Source organism: Cynocephalus volans, chromosome 2, assembly GCF_027409185.1.
Source record: "Cynocephalus volans isolate mCynVol1 chromosome 2, mCynVol1.pri, whole genome shotgun sequence".
Lineage (NCBI taxonomy): Eukaryota > Metazoa > Chordata > Mammalia > Dermoptera > Cynocephalidae > Cynocephalus > Cynocephalus volans.
In genome coordinates, this window is record NC_084461.1 from 199,635,656 (window position 1) to 199,655,192 (window position 19,537).

The 19,537-nt window shown below is 48.7% G+C and overlaps 1 protein-coding gene and 1 long non-coding RNA gene across 5 annotated transcripts in view; one reads left to right on the forward strand and one right to left on the reverse strand.

Annotated features, from left to right (window-relative positions):
• The window catches only part of KIAA1671 (KIAA1671 ortholog), a 134,167-nt gene that overhangs the window by 55,643 nt on the left and 58,987 nt on the right, over positions 1 to 19,537 (forward strand). Inside the window, exon 1 of one of the 4 annotated variants that reach the window (XM_063087993.1) lies at positions 14,524 to 15,423. The exons of the other annotated variants lie outside the window; for them this stretch is intronic. Coding sequence (XP_062944063.1) covers positions 15,139 to 15,423 — 285 coding nt within the window. The 5' untranslated portion in view covers positions 14,524 to 15,138. Of the gene's footprint in view, positions 1 to 14,523; positions 15,424 to 19,537 lie in introns of those variants that run through there. 4 annotated transcript variants of the gene reach the window in all.
• On the reverse strand, positions 11,128 to 15,600 carry LOC134371021 (uncharacterized). Its single transcript, XR_010022693.1, has 3 exons — positions 15,165 to 15,600; positions 14,716 to 15,066; positions 11,128 to 12,169 (listed from the first exon to the last, which is right to left on the reverse strand). It is a non-coding gene; the product is annotated as an uncharacterized LOC134371021 (long non-coding RNA).

Below are 19,537 nucleotides of genomic sequence, written 5' to 3' on the forward strand. Positions count from 1 at the left end.
TTTGAGACCAGGCAGTCTAGCTATGCTTTGCAGCCTGGGAACCAAATCTGAAGCTCAGATTTCTCATCTTTCAAGAGGAGATGAGACTTTGTAAGGCTTTTGCGGGGGGGGGGGGGGGGGCATCAGTGAAGTAAAAGACGTCGGCACCAGGCACCAGTAGAACTCCGAAGTCTGTGCTCAGTGCCTAGTCGGTACATGAGTGACGGCCACCCCCGCCCCGACCTGTTTCTGTTCGCTCACTTTCCATTAAGTGGCACTCGCTGCTGGCAGCTCATTACTGCACACTGTGTCCAATTGGCTAAAGAAGTCCTTCCTCTGAGGGATCTCATTAAGTCCGTTTTGAAATGAGAACACTTGGTGGGGGAGGGGGAGGCAGTTATTATCCTCTGAAAATAACTTGTTTGAGTAACAATGGAGAGGCACCCAGATCTTCCCTGACTTCGACACACACTCACTGTCCCCGCTCCTTTGCTCCTTTCTGCTTCAGACTGAGACATTGGTTGGCAGGTACCTTGCCTTGCCCCCTGGTTGTTTTTGCTTCACATTAAACAAGGAAGAGGGGGAGCTGAGAGATGCACCAGGGCCACCCTGAGGACCCTGTTGCAGGTTCTTACATCAAAACGTGAAGGCAGCTCCCACCTTGTAGCCTCACTTCTCTTTTTGAGGAAAGCAAACTGTCAACTCAGACTTCCTTGAGAAAGGGGTTGTTCTGTCAAAGCTCCCAACAGGACATTTTCTGTTCCTCAGTGAGACTAGGGATAGGTGTTTGTTAAACAGGAGCAGAAATGCCCAGTTTAAACGTAAGTGTGGGCTATTTTGCCTGGGACCCCAATCTGTCTGGAGGGACCTGGCATGTCGTACGGTGGTTGGCATGTGCAGACCCTCCAGATGGCTTTGTGGAATGAATGGGTGGTTGAGACCTGCAGGGCCCTTACGGATCGTCCATGGCAACCCCTTCTTGTAGGCTGGAGGACAGAGACCCAGGCAGCGTCTGGATCTGCTCAAGGCTGTACAGCAGGTTAGAGGCAGAGCTGGGCCGGCCAGGGCCTCCTACCCTGCAGCCCAGGGGTGGGGAGTGAAAGGTGAGAATGGGAGCACACCTCAAGGGGACTTTAAGAAGGAGCAAAACAGGACCTCCCTGTAGGCGGTTCATTTTCATAAAGGCTGATGCAATATAACCACCTCAACCTTCCCCCAGTGGCCTTTCCAGGCCTCCTTCCCTTTCTGGAAGGACTTAGGGAGATAGGATTATAGCTCAGGGCAGTGTTGTTAGAAAATCTGTCATGTGTCTTGAGAGAGGCGATTGTGAAAATGAACACTTGAGAAGATGTGTCACCATCTGAGCCTGATCAGTAAGGTACATGTCTTGCATTCTAATAATGGCTTTGCGTTTTAATGGCTACAGTCTGTGTCCTGGATGGATCTCAGGCTGATGGCGATCCAGCCTTTCCTTCTTTCTCTCCTCTCCCTTCTCTCTCCTTCAGATTCTCACTGAGTGCCGACTCTGTGCCAGCCTCTCTAGGTCCACTCATTTGTTCAGTAGCTATGTATTGAGGGTGTTAAGGGCTGGGGTGACTGTGGCAAACAAGGCAGACAGATGTGAGTGGGCCATGTCTCGGGTGGGGTTTCTCAAGACTTCGGTAAAGGCTCACTCCAGAATATAGTACAAAAGCCTTTCTGCCTGCAAACCAGACAAACCCTGTTTCGAAGCCTAGCTCTGCCACTTCCCAGGTGAGTGACCTTGGGCACAGCATGGAACGTCTCTGAGCCTCAGTTTCCTCCTCTGTAAAATGGAAGACATACTGTCCATTTCATTGTGTGGTTTTGGAGATTCTACGAGAAAAGGGATGTGTGATTCTTATGAGAGGCGGGGCGCTATGTGGTCCAGTCTCTGCACAGAATCACATTCCAACATACGGGAGCTAAAAAATATGAAATAAAAATAGAAAAATTTAATGTCTACCTGTGTCTATATGTCTCTAAAAGAACTCAAGGAACAAATAAATGATCAGCCACAGGAATACTGCTGACTTGTAAATCCCCCCAACCTATCCCTGTACCCCCAGTCTCTATAACCCTGTTTCTTCACGGTTCTGTATCTGCCCTGGCCCTTGTGATTTAGTTTGATTCTAACTCTCTGGTTAACCTTCACTTTCGCCTCCCTTGTCTCCGGTCCTGTTGTTCTCTGGCCAGGACAGAAATCTCCTGTAGCACCTGAGGCAGGAAGGCTGGGTTTTCTGCTGCACCTGTCAGCAGTAGAACTGTTGCTGGGATCAGCTGGAGAGGGAGGACTTGGAGCTACAGAGCCAGACTTGTTCCCTGCCCAGTGCAGATGGTAGTGGGAGAGCTGAGCTGGGAGTTCTTCCTGTCCTTTCTGTGTGAGGAACAACAACAACAAAAAGTCTAGGGCTTCTGGGGAATTCTGGTGTGTGCTCTGGGTCTCGTCGGATGAGAAGAGACCATCTGCAGAGTACGTGGTGGACCTGACACCCCAGACACCAGCTCCAACATTAGCAATTCCAGAAGAACTTGTGGGTGTTCAGCATAGTCTGTGTGGGGCCTTGAGGCTCCTCGGTCCCATTGGGGCTGGAGTGGCAGGTCAGGCCACTTGTTCACAAGTCATCTCCAAAGGCTACCTCTGTGTGCTCCATTTACCAAAGAAAGAACATTCCAGGAGCTCAGTTTCACTTATCCTCAGCTACGTTGTAGAGTGGACAGAAATGGTCTTAGCTTTCACTCAAGACATGCAGGGTCTTGAGGGGTCTCTGCCTTCTCAGGCCTCTGTCTTCCTCCCTGTCCCTTCCCCACCCGCTTTTCTGCTAGTCTTTGGACGCTTCCCATTTGGCCAAGACTTCCCCATCCCATGTCCCTTACCCTCACAGTTCTGCTCATTCCAAGAGCCACCACTGTAATTTTTCTTTTCTTTTTTTTTTTTTACTTCTTTGATGAGGTATAATTGACATACAATGTACATATTTCAGGCATGCAATTTGATGATTTTAACCTATGTATATTCCTGTGGAACCATCACCATAATTAAAATAATGAACATACCCATCACTCCCAAAAGCTTCCTCTTGCCCCTTTGTAATTCATCCCTTTCTCCATCGCTGTCCTCAAGCAACCACTGATCTGCTTTCTGTCACTATACATTAGTTTGTCTTTTCCAAACTTTTGTACAAATGGAAGCATATAATCTGTACTCTTCTTTGTCCGGTTTCTTTCACTCAGCATAATTATTTTGAGATTCATCCATGTTGTGGTGTATGTCAACTGTTCGTTCCTTTTCGTTGCTGAATACTGTCCTGTGGCATGGAGGTGCCAGCTTGTTTATCCTTTCGTTTGTGGGTAGGCTCTTGAGTTGACTCCACTGTGGGCTTTTATGAATAAAGCCGCTGTGAACATTCATGCACAAGGCTTTGTATGGACATGTGCTTTCATTTCTCTTGTGTGAATACCTAGGAGTGAAATGGCTGGATCATATGATAGGTGTGTGTTAAACATTCTAAGAAACCGCCAAACCGTTTTTCAAAGTGTTTGTACCATTTCACATCCGCAGCAGCAGGGTATGAGAGGTCTAGTTGCCTCATATCCTTGCCAACATTTTGTACAATGCCATCGTTTTATCAGTGAAGTTGCTTTTGAAGATGCTGAAAGTAACAAAAGGCCCCGTAAAGATGGCTCGAACAGTAAGGACATGTATTAGCTCATGTAATTCATCTGGTGGTCGGGAGATACCGCCGGGTTCAGCAAATGATGGCCTGTGAGCTAAGAATGAGTTTGACATTTTAAAAAAGTTGTAAAAAAAAGAAAAAGAAACAGAAAAAACCAAAAGAACCCCAAAAATAAAGAATATGTTTGAGACTGCCTATAATTTGCAAAGCCTAAAATATTTACTATCGGGTCCTTTCCAGAAAGTTTTCCAAGTCCTGGATTAGTGGATTAACCCAAGTTCTTTCCATCTTCCTACTCTCTCCTCATCATCTTATTCCCTCACGGTTCCAAATGTCTGCCACCGTCCCAGCCATCCTGAGGAGACTTGACAATATCCAGAGAAGGAAGAGGAGTACATCGGCGAAAGACTTCTCTTAGTCTGCCTAGCAGACTCCCCTCCAGATCCCATTGGTCAGGGTTTGGTGGGCAGAGGGTTGTGGAAATCGACCCTTACAAAATAGCAAAGAGAACCCTGTGGTGAGGGAAGCTCGGGGCTGAGGAGCCCAGAGGAGGCACTTCACTGAGCTGTGGGGGAGACTTCCTGGAGGGGGGGAATTCGATGTGAAGTCTTAAAAGATGGGAGGGAATTGGTCAGGGAAGGGGAGGGAGGAGATGGCCTTGCATTACAAACAGAATGGTACTTCTTCCATCTTCCCCTTTACTCAACCTTCCCTTCTGCTTCCCGCTTCCCTTCTTCATTCATTCATTTGTCCATTCATTCAATTCATTCCGCAAACGCCGCATGCCTCCAGTGTGCTAGACACAGGGCCGATGGCAGAGAATAAGTCCAAGGCTTCTGCTCTCATGAGCCTTCCTTAGAGAGACAGTAATAAATAATCAGGAAAATTCCAAGTAGTGGTAATTATTCAAGTGTAAACGAGAGGGTGCTGTGATCATTCAGGAGGATTTGGGGGTTCCTTTGTGTTGGATGGTCAGGGAGGGATTCTCTGAGGAGGTAATGTTTGTATCAAGACTCAGAAACGAGACATCAAGGTGTGTGGGGAGCTGCAGGCAGTTTGGGGTTGCTGGAGGATAAACTTTCAGCAGGAAGTAACTGGGTGGAGGCAGCTGGTGGTCTTACCTTGATTGCCTTGGTGATGGGGGGCTCTGGAAGGGTTTAAATCCAGGCTAGCCCAAGGTCTAGGATTCTGAGGCTGCTGTAGTGTACCTTGTATCTGAAAGCTGTTGTGAGGACCTGTGGGGTGACACACCTTTGTCTTAATGCTAAGGCAGTCTGGCTGTCCTCTCTCTACCCTCCCTGCCCAGCACAGCATGGCTCCTGGAACAGCGTGGGCAGCACAGAAGAGGGGCTCTCTGCATGCAGAGAAGCAAGGCACAAGAGGATAGACTTCCAGCTGGGTCAGAGGAAAGCCTCTCCTGTGCGGAGGCTTCAAGATAGATGAGGGGCAGGGTTGCAAGCTGAGTGATGGACACGAAGGGGATGGGGGGTGGGAGGCCAAAGGTGCCACTGTCCCCTTGCCTTTTGAGCCATAACTGCTAAGAGGGTGACTCAGAGCATGGACCCCCAAGTCAGACTTTGCCACTAAGTTGCTGTACAATCTTCAGCCTTCATTTTCTCTGCCTCAATTTTCTCATCTGTACAATGGGAACAGTTGTTTTGCTCTAAGCACACATATGTAAACACCACCTGGTGAGTAGGGAACCGTTTCCCTTTTTAAAGACAAGGAAGGTGAGGGTCAGAGAAAGCAAGCCACTTGTCCAGCGTCACACAGCAAGGAGCTGGAGAGCCCACTCAGTCAGTCTGGGGAGCTCTACCCTAAGCGGTGCTTGCGAGGATGACATGAGATGACGTAGGGCCTGGCACACCGTCAGCGCTTAGGAAATATTAACAGCATTGTAGCCACGTTTGAATGGACGTTGATTTGGCCAGGGTAGGGAGGGCATTTCTCTTCATAAGTTTAGTTTTCAAAATGTGAGTACTCAAGCCACAGGTATCTCCAATTAGAATCTGATGCCACCCCCTGACCATTGTGGGGACCACTGTGTGCCCTCCACTTCACCATTACCTGGGAAGTAGGTGTGATGATTTCCACTTTCAAGATGAGTCCACTCAGGTGAGAAAAGACCACGTGAGTGCCTGAGGCCACACGGCATTTGAGCCTGGGCCTGTTGGACTCTCAAGGCTGGGTCAAGTGGCCTTGAGAGGGGGAGGCCAAGGGTTTTGAGTTGGACTTTCTTGTGGTCTTCCTGTGTAGCTGCCTTGAGGAACCAAGGCCCATGGAGGAGAGGAGCATCACCTGGGGCCCCACAGTGGTGGGGGGCAGAGCCTGGCAGACCTTGAACCCAGGTCCCACCCGCTCCCCCTCTATTCAGCCTGGGCAGGAGGGATACAAGGTGCCCCCTGAGGCCACCCAGACCTGCTGATCACCGAAGCTGTCAACATGGTTGAGCTTTTGTCAGGACTGAGGAAGAGAAGGCATTTTGGGTAACCTTGTGTTTTTCACGATCAGGCTTTAGTCGAGGTTCATCACCAACCCGAGTCTGAGGAGGAGGAAGTGGAGAGAAGGGAAAGAGGAACCCGGGGTAAGGCCTTTCCTCCCATGGCCACATTTTCTGCACCTTGGAATCCAGCTGACACAAACGGGCCTGTTCACAGGGGCAGGGGCTCCTCATGGTTAAGGACATGGGCTTTGGGTTTGGCTAGCTTCGAGTCATCGCTCTGCAGGTAGCAGCTGTGTGACTTGGACTGCTGACTTCATCTTCAGAATCTCCATTTCCTCATTTATACAAGGGGTTATAACCTTCCTGGGTCATATATGTCAAGGAGAAAATAGGGCACACAGTAGGCCCTCAGTGAATGAGAACTACCATTATGTGCTACTGTTCTTACTACAAACACCAAATAAAACAGCGCCCGAGGCCAGGGATTGGGTCTTTTGTTGTTGTTACAGTGCCTGGCACATAGTAGGTGCTCAATAAGATGCTTATTGCAGTCAGGAGGGGGAGAGAGAGCAAGGAAAGAAAGGCCTTCTCATTGCTCCAATCTTTCATTATCCTCATGGAGATCCTTAAACTCTTGGAGTGCTGCTTAGGGGGTCAGTTCAGCCAACAATAGCAAGCTAACCGATCAGAAATACATTTCTTAAGGGACACCACATATCCCTCATTCCAGTTCTGATTTGTTGTTCCCCAAGAAAGTACTTTCTTTCACTAACTGATCCAGAAATGTGGGAGTTCAGCTGCCGTGGTAGAAATGTGTTGTCCCACCCCAAGCACAGCAGACAGACAGAGACCCCAATGAGGCTCCCCTGTCCTTCCCGGGATGCCCAAGGGGACAGTGGCGGCTTCCCAGGGGCCAACTGCCCCCAACCACTGGGTGGCCCAGGGAAATGAATTAGGCAGGACTCTCTGCCTGCCCATTTCCATTTTATTTATGTGTTTTTTTTTTTTTAAAAAAATATTTATTTTTATTGGAATTTTTTTGGCAATTGTCCAGTACAGGGATCACGAACCCTTGACCTTTGTGTTATCAGCACCATGCTCTCACCAAGTGAGCTAACCAGCCAGCCCCGTTTCCATATCAGAGGGGCCAGGGCTTGCAGCTTTACCACATGCTCAGCTCTTAGAGGAGGGTCTGTAATGACAGACTAGCCTCGCTGTGCCAGGCAGGGCCACACAGCAGACTCTGCCCAGTGTGGAAAACACTGCTTTCCACCTGAGCTGAGGGTGGGGCCTGTTGAAGAAGGGTGATAAGATCTGGCCATTTCTAGAAAGATTTCCTTTCTGGATGATTTTTTTTTTCCCCCCTCCTAAGAAGATTAATTAAAGACAGCTTAGGTCATTAAAATGACTGAGGAAGAATGTGATAAATGAACACAAGGAAATAATAGTCTTGGGCTTGGTTTATAAATAATCTGGGATTGACTTGTAAAATCAAGTCGTTTCTATTTTTTTTTCTCTTATCAGAATTCTTTTCCCTGTTGCCTTGGAAACAAGTCTAGTGAGAGGGATGTCGGGAGTTCTGTGACTTGGGTTCGAGCCTCAGTAATTCCTTCATTTCACATGTTGAGTGTCTGCTGAGGATGCTGAGTATCAAGGGTGCACAGGACACCTCCCTGCCTCCCACAGGCTCAGCATCTAGTAGGGAAGACTGATGGGTAAACTGAGTTACAACCCAGCATGCTAAGTGATTTGGTGGGAGTAACCTAGGCAGGTGAGTACCCAGAGGTGGCCCCCCCATGGGCATAATGAATCAGGGAAGGCTTCTTGGAGGAGGGAGTATCTAAACTGAGCTATGGAGGACAATAAGTGCTGACAGGTGAAGAAGGGGTGGAATGGTGTCCCAGCCAGAGGGAACAGCATGGGCAAAGGATTGAATGAGAGATGGCGTGGTGCAGCCCAGGATGGCAATTGGTCAAGTTTCCCTGGGGCAGAGAGAAACTGTGGGAACAGGTGAGACCTGAGGCCACAGACGCTATCAAAGACTAGATCATGCACAATTCTGACGAGAAATCAGAAGGTACCTGCTACAGATTTACTGTGAGGCCTTGGGACAACTCTCCACCTGGGCCTGTTTCTTTGATTAAATGAGAAGTTTAGTCTAGATCTATCCCTGTTGGCTGTTCTAGTTCAGACTGTGCAGGATCCTATGATTTGCTTGAACAATAAGGTGATATGAATTATAATAAAATAATTATCATCCCTTGTGGCCACCATTTACTGAAAGTTTACTATGTGCTGGGTACAAATAATCTCACTAGGTATTTTTTTGTCACAAGCTTTTGAAGTGTGTGGGCTTTATACCTCCTTTTCAGGTTGAGAAAACCATGACTTGGGGCATGAAGGGTGTTGGCCTTGGAGGGACACCCTGAGCCTTCTGACCCACATTACTCCATCTGAAGTGGAGAAAAAATAGGTGTAAGCTGGGTTCACAAGTCAGGCCTTGTCACACTTCATCCCAGGAATTAGTCTCCAGGCCAGTTGGCAAGAAAGGAAATTGATGGATTTGCAACTGGGCAAGTCCTTCTGAAGGCATTTCTTGGCCCTCCCAGGACATCTGGGGGGCAACTCAGAGAAGTGTAAAGAGTAATCACTACCCTCATGCATGGGACTTGGGGAAAAATTGGCCATTTTAAGGGGCCTTAGAGGTATGTGTGGCTCCTGCCCTGGAAGGGAAAGGGAATGGGGTGGTTAAAGGCTTTGGAATCAGACAGTCCTGGGTTCGAGTCTCAGAGCCCCTTCTGCCAGCCCAGTGACCTTGAGCAAGTCCCTCCAGCTCTTTAAGCCTCATTGTTCTTCTCTGCAAAGTGGGGTTAGTTAATCACAGGACTCACCCTGTAGGGTTGTTTCCAGGGTTAAATGAGGTGAGATGTGTCAGTAACCAGTTCCTGGCACTCAGTAAATCCTTGATTAATGGCTACTATTTCCATTGCACTGCCGTCTTTTTCAACAAATAGTATATTGGCCCAGGATGCGTTTTTGGACTGTCCAATCTTTTAGGAAGCAGGATGTTAAAAGCATCGTATAAATGAGCCCTTCTGGGGGAGATTTAGAAAAGGCTGAAGATTGTCTTAGGGGTGGAGAAGGTCCAGTAAAAATGAGAGAGGAGAGGAAGGCAGCAGGGATATAGGATATACCAAACCCCAATGCAAGACTGAATCCATATTCCCATGCCTCCCGGCCTTTACACAAGCTGTTCTCTCTCAGCCCTCTTGAAGCACTCCTATTCATCCTTCAAAACCTCACCCAGACATCCCTCTCCCAGTTGCAAGACCTCAGTAAATGATCATCTTCCCTTTGCCCTTCTTTCCTCAACCGTCTGCTTTCTTGCTTGGGTTTTGCCTTCCCGTTTTCTCTTCTCATAGCATGTTATTCACTTGGTCATTATACCCTTGGCACTTGTATTACAATTATTTTTTTTTTCTTCTGGCTAATTCTTCCACTGGATCAAGGGTTCTTAAAACATGTATGTTTATATCTAGTTTTGGGGAGAAAATTGTATAACCCCAGGTTTGACGTGGTCTGTTGGGAAATCCTCCCCTCCTTAATGGCTAAAAATCAGAGAGATAAACTGAGCTCTTCAGGGACTATAGGGTCCCCTAAGGACCAGCACAGAGATCGCACAAAATAACTGTCCAGGGAATATTTGTTGAACAAATGAGTGACTGACATGTTCTGATTTCTGTAACTACTCATGCTTATCTGGAAATGGTGATCTCTGTGCCTCGCCTCACATTGTGGATGAAATTCCCATTTGTTTCCTGGATCTCAGCAGCTTCTCCAGCATTTTTCAGATTAATTATGTAAGAAAGAGATGGTTTTCTTTTTCTTTCTTTTTGTTTGTTTGTTTGTTTCTTTTTTTCTTTTCTTTTCTTTTCTTTTCTTTTTTAATGCCCAGCAACATCCCAAGAGTTTCCTGGTTAGAACAGAAGAGTCTGCAGAAAAAGTCCTCTGGGGGTGAAATGCTTGTGGCTGCCCCAGTTTTCAGGGAGTGACGCTTTTTATAGCCACACTTTCAGACCACACTGTACCTAAAAGAAGCCAGAAGGGAGCAAGCAAGCATCTGGCTTTTCAGCTTACTTCTGTACCCCTTTTTCTTCTTGGGGAAGAAGTTAGAACTCTGTGCTGCTGCCTGCTATTTGGTTCTTATGAACACTTGTCTGCCATCTAGACTTGGCAAGGGCCAGGACATCTGACCTTGTCAAAGGTGTGAAGCTGGGGGTGGCAAACTCCACCACTTAATAGCTATGGGACCTTGGGCTGGTCACTTACCTCCTCTCAGCCCCAATTTTTCCATCTGAAAAATGGGAGTAATAATCATAGTACAAACCTCATTTTATTGTTGGGAGGAGCAGGTGATGTAATCTGATGCTGTAATACAGTGACTGGCACGTGGTAAGCACTCAGTAAGTGGTGGCGATGGTGGTGGTGGTGGTCTTAGGTCAGGTTCCCTAGAAGCAGTTCTGAGATGGAGATTCTTGTGCATGGATTGAGTGAGGCGAAAGCTCTCAGATGAAACCTGTAAGAAAGCTAGGGCAGGGGCAAAGCTAAGTACAGACATGGTTTCAGCTGAGGTGCAGCCTCAGCCTGGTCCCAGGGGGACCTCTGGAATGTGAATTGTACCTCTGAGGTGGTCCTGCCTTGAGGCAAAGAGACCTGAGATTTGTGTTCTGTATTGGTCAGTCATTGGCTATGGGCATCTAGGCACAGACCTTGAGCAAGAACAATTCTTCTGAGAAGAGTAAAGCTGTGAGCTTTTTGCAACCAGCACTTACAGCATCTGAAGGACATGTGAAAAAGGGGGCAGTACCAACTGTATCTGTGGTGATGAATTTGATGATTTTATCTCTGAAAATCAGAGAGTTTAAGTAACTAGCTCAGGATCACACAGCTAATAAGAGCTAGAGGTGAGTCTCCAAACCTTTAATCATGATACTATATTGATTTGGCAAGTCCAGGGCTGGGACTAGGTGAGGTGAGTGAGGCACTCACTTAGGACACAAAATTAGGGGGCACCAAAAAAAGTCAGTAATCAAGATACATAATGTTTCATTTAGCATTTTAAAAGAATAAAAATTAATGCAAAAATCCGTGATTAACAAAGAATCAACACTGTAAATAAAGACAGGATCAGTATTACTGATTTTTTTCTTTTGTCTCTGGCTCCAGTATGGCTTGGCACAGCACTAAGCAAGTCCCTTTTTGTTGAACAATTAGGTTCTTACTAATTTTTCATAGTTATATATGTGACCGTAATGAATATCATTGTAGCAGAGCATTTGTATACATCCATTCTTATTTACAAAGGCAGATTCCTGAGTGTGGAATTGGATCCTTAACTGTAGGGCTAAAAGTCGGGCACTTCCCCACCAGCCATTTATTATGAAAATTTTCAAACATACATAAAAATTGTACAGGGAACACACATATATCTATGAGCTAGATTCTATAATTGCTAACATTTATAAAACTCTAGCCATCCATCCATGGTACATTTTTTTTAATGCATTTCAAAGTAAATTATAGACATCAGTACACTTCAACTCTACACTTCAGCATGCATGTCATTAATGGGAGGGCCATTATTTTTAACACTTTTGATCTTGGGTGTTAAATTTCCTCAAGGAAATATATACCAATTTTCATTTCCATCTGTTGTGGATATATGTGTCTGTTTCAGCACAGCCTTGTCAGCACTGGGTATGACCATTTTAAAGGTGTTTTACTCACTGCTTTGATTTAAATTTTTTCCTCCTGAAGGTTGGGATTGATCCCAGTAGATTTCGCACCTCTGTGGACAGATAGTCTGTGGAAAAGCTGCGTCTTCTTCCAGCTCTCTAGATTTTTCTGGTGTGGCTTTCCTGGAGCCAGGTGGGGCGGACTCCATTCTTTTTCTTGTCAGTCCCCATTCCCACACTGGAAGTCCTTGGCCTCCCTGGTGAGGGAGCGGAGCTATGAAGAGGCCTGCACACTATAGGAGCTTACTGTGGATGCTCTGTGTGGGGAAAATGGGCAAGCTTTAGAGGCCAGAAGTCCTGGGACCTGGGAGGCTGCATGAGGTGGAGGGAGGGCCAGGCACATACCGGGGTGGGATCTGGACCCCATATATGTTTCCTCATCTGCGTGATGGGGTAATGCTTCCTAACATGTAGGACATATAGGCTGCTGCGAGAACCCCCTGTGTCCTCTTGTAAACTGAGGAGACTACCCTGTGCCTCCCCCACTGCCTGCCCCCTGTTTCAACTTTCAATTTCATCCTGGGCCAGGTACTATTCTGCCTCCGGGCATTTGTATCTCTTGTGATTTCCATGGGTCAGGAATTTGGGAGCAGTTTGGATGGCTGCTGGGTGACTCTGGCTCATGGTTTCTCATGAGGTTGTGGTCAAGATGTTGGCCAAGGCTCCAGTCATCTAAGAGTATGACTGGAGATAGGGATGTGCTTCCAAAGTGGCTCATTCATGTGGCAGGCATGTGGTGCTGGCTGTTGGCTGGGGGCCTCAGATTCTCCCCATATGGGCTTCTCCATAGCACTGCTTAAGTGTCCTCACAACGTGGCGGCTGGCCTCTCCCCCCCGTGTGATCTCAGAGAACACGGAAGCTGTGATGCCTTTTATGACCAAGCTTTGGGAGTCATACACCGTCACTTCTGCCTTACTCCATTTGACATGTGGGACCAACCCTGATTCATTGTGGGAGAGGACCACAACAGGGTATGAATAAGGGGCAAGTATCATTAGGGGCTGTCTTGGAGGCTGCTTATGAGATTGGATGACGTCGGTAGATGACTTCACCTCTCAGAGCTTCAGGGCTTCAGTCTCCTCCTCTGTCAAATGGGTTCATGTGGTAATTCATGAGTGAATCACTGTGAATGCTTAGAATGGTGTTGGGCACTCAGTTAACTCTCAATAAATATTAGCCACTGTCATAGTCCCCTATGAGGACTGTGAGCCCTCCACATTTAGTCTCTGTATCCAGTGCCTAGGCCAGAGTAGACACTCTCTGAATATTTATTGAATGAATGAGTGAAAGAATGAATGAGCCAATGAACAGCCATAAGGACTAAGAATCCAGAGAAGAAAGAGATCTGTCAGCGGCATTGTCAGAGAGGCCCTTGTGATAAACTTTCTGAAGCGAGGCCTTTGACCAGTGTCTCGAGAGCAAATATTTGTTCAACGCTCAGGTGAGGTGTGGTGGTGGAAAGAACGCAGGATCAGTTGGATTGATTTGGGTTTCAATCTTGGATGTGGCATTCAAACAATAAATATTTACTGAGCCCTAACTCTGGGCCAGATGCAGTCAGACCTGAGAAAACAGTGGGGAGGGAGCAGCTCTGGTGCATGCCCTGGCAGTATTCTTGCTGTGTGACCTTGGGCAAATGAATCTACCTCTCTGAGTCTGCATTTCCTCATCTGTAGAAGTAGGGTGGGGATGTTTATCCCTGTGGGAAGGAGAAAGCTCCTTCAACAAGTGTGCCCTACCTCCAGGATCTAGCTGCTGATGACCCCTTTCTAACAACCCCTGACATTCACCCCCTCCAGTCTTTGGGTTACTGCTGTCTTGTCGTTTCCCTCCCCCCCTTCCCAAAATTCTCCAGCTCCATAAGGGTTAAACCCCAGCAAGCTCATGTGACCCAGCGTAAACCTCGAATCATTCCCATGGCTCTAGCCCGCCCGTTCAGGATGGGGCAGATGCTATGCCCCAGTGTTGCCATGGCAACCTTGCCTGTGCTGAAATATAGTCTGCCCCAGATCTTTCCTTGGGGGGCTTTGGGGGCTGTTTCACCTGGCTTGGTGTTGCCTTCCAGGGCAGGAGGGAGAGAAAGCTGGAAAGGCAAAAGAGAGAGAGGGGGGAGAGGGAGGAGAGGGCTAGAGAGAAAGACAAGCTTAGAGCCAAGCAAGTGGAAATTGAGACAGAGGGAGAGGGCGGAGAGAAGCTGAGCAACTGACAGAGAAACAGACCGCGAGAGGGAGACAGACTGACAGCTGCCCAGAGGTCCCAAGACACTGCCTGTAACCCTAGAGGCAGAAGCAGTTTCCCAACAGTTCTAAGCTTCCCCAGGCTGCCAGATCTCCCACATACGTGCACACACATGCACACACGTGCACTCGCATTTCCTAATGTTCCTGTGGTGAGGGAACAGGGGTGGGTAGGCTGTCGGGCACGTGAAGTCACCGTCAGCCCCAACGGACAGTAAGCGAGTTGGGACTTGGGGGGAATAATGGGGACGGACGTCAGCTCCCTGGGCGGCTGCCTCCCGGAGGCCCCTCCTGCATTCCTGGGCAGCGAAGCCCCTTGCTAAGACAGGGGCTGATGTCATCCCGGGCTGCTCAGCCAGGGGACCCGGGGGCCCTGGTGGCTGCCTCCGGAAATGAGCTAGCTGCCTGCTGGCCGACAGGTTTAAAATCTTCAGCCAGAGGACAGAAAAAACCTGCATGGGTCAGGTGAGCAGGGCCCAGCCGTGGGCAGCTGGGCAGGGGACAGCAGCGGGTGGCAGCCAGCCCATTAGTACCTTCCAGTGTGTGCTTCAGAGCGGCCACCTACCTGGAGGAGAGTGAAGACAAGGGGAATCGTGACCACCTGCTCTTCCCCCCCCCACCTCTTGGGGACTGTCACACCCTAGAGTGAGTGTGGCCACCTGGGTTCGTCCCCACCGATCCAGCAGGGTGAGCGCTCCCTTGGAACAGGAAACTGGACTGCCCAGCGTGTTGACTTTACAACTCCAGTGGGGTGGCTCCCCACATGACACTTCGCTGCCTCTTCATTCTGAGCAAGACCCGCGGATGCAGCCAGCTGCTGGCTCAGCGATGTTTAACCTTTGGTTTGGCTGAAGAGGGCTGCTGGGTTTTTTCTCCAAGCAAGCCCAGAACTTCCATGAGCAGAAAGTGTTGGAACCTGGGAGAGGACACTGCCTTGTAATTGCTTTTCTTCCTCTCATTCTCTTTCCCTCTCCTCCCGGCCGGCCCCATGGATTACCTGGGAGATAAACTCACCGTGGCCCAAACCCACATGGCTCAGTGGATGGGCACCATGAGGAGGTCCTTCCAGGAAGCCCTCAGTTTAGTGACCACCACGGTGGGCCACGATCGGACGGGCGGGGAGCCCACCAGCCGGGCCCCCTTCAAGCGCGCCTCCTCCTTCCGACACCTGGCTTCCCGCAGCAGGGAGTCTTTCCGCCGCTTCTCTGCTCGCAGCCAACAGAGATTTTCTTCCCTGAGGAAAAGGCAGCCGGATTCAGAGCCGCCAGATATTGTAAGCTTATTATGTTTTTTAAAATATTAAAACAACCGTGAAAACTCCTCCCCTCCAGGACTCCCGGGGAGGGGATCCCATATATCAGACCAGGGAAGTTACTTCTTCCAGAAAAATTGTCTGTCAAGTGTTTCCTGTTCCCTGTGCCTGGGAAAGAGGCACAGAGTGGTAATTCCCCTGATGGTGGAATTACTCTCTCTCCCAAAGTTGGTCAGGAAATTTATACTGGAGTCAACGTCTGTGTCGACAGGGCCAGCACGTGAGTTGGGCTTGCTTTGCCAGTTGATTTATCTTTCAGTGTGGATGTTCCAGCCCTGACACACTTGTGTGCCCCCCCTATTTTTAGGGAGGATTAGTGGGCACCTGCTTCATCTCCTCTCACCCTCCCAGGACAACCAAGTGTTCTTGTCATGTGCATGTTGAGTTGTTACTTTTGTGCTTTTGTCGTTGAGCAGAAGCGAGGTCTCGTCTGATTATCAAAGGAAAGGGACTTAGGGGCCCCAAGGTGCTGGGCGGGGTGGCCCACTGGCTCGTGAACCTTGGGCTTGGTGTGGGTGGCCCAGGACAGGAGGCCTCAGGCTGGGTCCTGAATTCGGCATTTCTCACTCAATAGGGTTTGGGAGGACAGGGTGGAATGCCAGCTAATGATTAAAAACCCATCCTGTGTCCTTCTAGGGGATGGTGTAGAATCAATTTAAAGGGCCTTTGTGATGATTTGGAGAGGGTGGACCAGGCCTAGAAAGGGAAAGTCACCTGCCTGGGGAAGGACAGCAAGTGAGTAGCAGCGCCAGGGCCATAACCCCGGGCTCTTTCCAGCCCAGCTCTTGGCAAATACTCTCTCCAGACCTTCCCAGTAACTTCAGGCATACCCACATCACTGACCAGGACTGAACTTAAAGAGAGGGCCTGGTGTTTTCACATCTGAGATTTCTGTCACCTGACTGTGTTGGCCCAGTTCATAGGAGCACCTGAGGACATGCGAAGGGCTAAGCCAGCTCCTTCTCTGGGTTCATCCTTGCCACAAGTGCCAGTTGTCCATTCAGGGACCCAGCTTTTAAGGAGGGAGCCCTGAGCTGGCCCTCTGTATACTTGAGGTTGCTGAGAGCTCACAGCTGCCCTGCCAGGTGTGAGGACTCAGCATCCCCCTGCTGGCCCAGAGAGGTGCAGTGACTTACCCCTGGTCACACAGCAACCAGAGCAGACATGTGCCCAAGCCGGAAGCTGAGTGCTTGCATGACAACTGTCTTGTTAACAGGATGTGCCTCCTTTGTGGCCCTGGACAAATTAGTGGGGCTTGAATTTATGAGACAGAGCCCCCAGCCTAACCTCTGGAAGGTGTGACTTGGCACAGGGAAAGAAGTTCTCTCATTCATTCTTTCTGTCTCTCTCTGTCTGTCTCTGTCTCTTCGTGTCTCTGTGTCTCTCTGTCTTGATCTGTCTCTGTGTCTCTCACTCTTGTTCTTTCTCATGGCATTGCAGTTAAGGGCATGGGGTTTGGTGACATGCACACTCTGCTTATGTTCTCCTCCCCACCCTTGGGAGCTGTGTGACCCTGGGCATTGGCCTGAATTCCCTAGGCCTCATTTCCCTGTGTAACGTGTTGGTGCCACTACAAGATCAGCCACCCCAGCCAGTTGAATGAATGAATGAATGAATGAAGTTAGGAGGGCAGGGTGGTTCGTTGTTGTTTTGCAGTGCCTACAATAGTGTAAATACATGCTAAATTAATTTGGACTCCAGGCTTGTTCCCATTTAGCATTGGCATCTATTGAGTGGTAGACACCAGCTGGCATTGGCATTGATAGCTTGAATCAAATGTGCCATATCCTGGCTGAGGGAACCAGTTCTTATGCCTCAGTTTCCTCCTCTGTCAAGTGAGAACCATGGGCTTGTTAGGATGGCACAGTGAGCACCCAATACGGTGCCAGGCACATAGCAGGTGCACACTTGTAAGTGCCTTCTATCTGCTGGGTGCTGAGCTGTTCTGCCTTGTCAGGATGAGGGCAGAATTGGGATGGGAACGTGCACTATTGCAGAGGAGTAAATGCAGGACCTGGGGCCTCCTGCCTGGGGTCTGATCCTGACTGTGCCGCTTTCCAGCTGTGTGACCTTTGGTGGGCTTCCCCCTACTCTGTGCCTCTGTTTCCTCCTCTGTGAAATGGGGATGACAGTACAATGATGTGCCAGTAAACGCTCAGTGGGTGTGGCTGAGCTTAGCATGTGGTGTGTGTGCCTTAAAAGTTAGCTCTTGTGACAACCCCACCTTTTCTCTCAAACCCTTCCTTCAAAGATTTCCAATGAACTGGAAAATCTACATATGCCCCTTTTACTCGGGGACTTCACTTAAATATTTATTTTATGGGAGGAAACTTTCTAAATCCACAATTACTTAAGGGTTCAGGACAACAGCAGTATCTGTGTCTGAGGTTGGGAGCGGGGCAGGATTTTAGTCTTTCCGACCTTGCACTTGTACGTGATTTATCTAAATCCATGCAGTTCATCCAGAATCCTGCCTCAGGCTTGTATTTACTCAGAGCAATCTAGAAGCATAAAATAAACCTCAAAGGCGTGCCCTGAAATGTTTTCTAAAGACAGCATTGAAGTAATTTGCTAATGGCCTGTCTCTGCAGCCAAGGAGTAAAAGGGGAAAGAGGGAAAGCAAATGCTTTGTCCCTGAACTACAAAGGCAGGAAGAGGCACGTTTGTGCTGCAGCTCAGTGTGAGCCTGAGAAAGAAGCCTGAAATGCTGGGTTTAGCCAAGGAGACGAGGTGGACTCCAATTAGAGGCCAGGCAGAACATTCCAGAGCCCAGGAACAATGGCAATGCCACTGAGGTCAAGGTTGGAATAAAAGCGGGAAGTAGGGGGTGTCTAGGGCCACGGGGTGCTGCACAAAGAGGGCTTTGGAACCAGACAGACTTGGGCCCGAGTTTCAGATCCACCTGTGCAGGCCGAGTGACCTCAGGCAAGTTAAATCACCTCTTTTAGCCGCAGTGTCCTCATCTGTAAAATGGGGATTCAACTGAGACTTGTCTGGTGTGTGGTTCAAAGGGACAGAGTTGATGAGGAGCCAGCACAGCCGTGGCATGCAGGAGGTACTTGACGAGTGTTTGTTCCACGTTGCCTTTGGGGCGTTCACACTCTGTGTGAATGTGAGTCCCACCTGCTAGAAGGCCAGACTGGCAGCTTAGGAAAGGGGAGGAAGAACCTGGCTGACCTTTTGGGAGCATTTGCTGTGTGCCAGGCCCCATGCTAAGCATGAGGTCCATATGATTTGTGTGTCTTCACATTCATTCAACCAGTATTTATTGAGCACCTACAATAGTGCTAGCACTGGAGAAAAGACTGAAGAAAACAGACAGAATTCCTGCCTTCACAGAACTGCCTTCTAGTGGGGCAGATGATAGAACACATCAGCATGTACCCATGTCTTGTACATGCCATAGATGAGGGAACAGTCTTAAAATATCAAGAAACTATCTGTAACCTCAAACTATTGCTGTATGTCAGAGTTTCTCAGCCTCAGCAATAGTGATATCTTGAGCCAGATGATTCTTAATGGCAGTAGGGGCTGGGGAGACAGGATGTCTGTCCTGCACACTGTAGGGTCGTCCCTGGTCTCTACCCACCAGATGCCAGTAGCACCCCAATCTCCAGTAGTGACAACCCAAAACATCTCCAGACATTGCCAAGTATCTCCTGGGGGCTAAATCACTACCCCCCATCCCTGTTTGAGAACCACTGCTGTATATAGTTTAGTGAGGGGCGCAGTCATTGTAGCTGGAGTATTCTCCCAGTGACCTAAGTGTGGGAAGAAGGGCAAGGGTCCCACATACATTGAGCCCCTCCTACTTGCCAAGAACTGGTCTCATCGAATCTGCCCTTATAGGAAATGGGGTGTAGCCCCATGTTTCATGGATGAAAAGTTAGAAGCATGGAGAGGTGGAGTCACAGGTCTGGGGCCAGTATTAGCTCCTCAGTTTTAGTGCCCTAGGGCTGCTGTAACAAATTACCGTAGACATGGTGGCCTAAAACAATAGAAATTTCTCTCTCCCTGTTCTGAGGGCGAGAAGTCTGAAATCAAGGTGTCAGCAGTCCACACCTCCCTCTGAAGG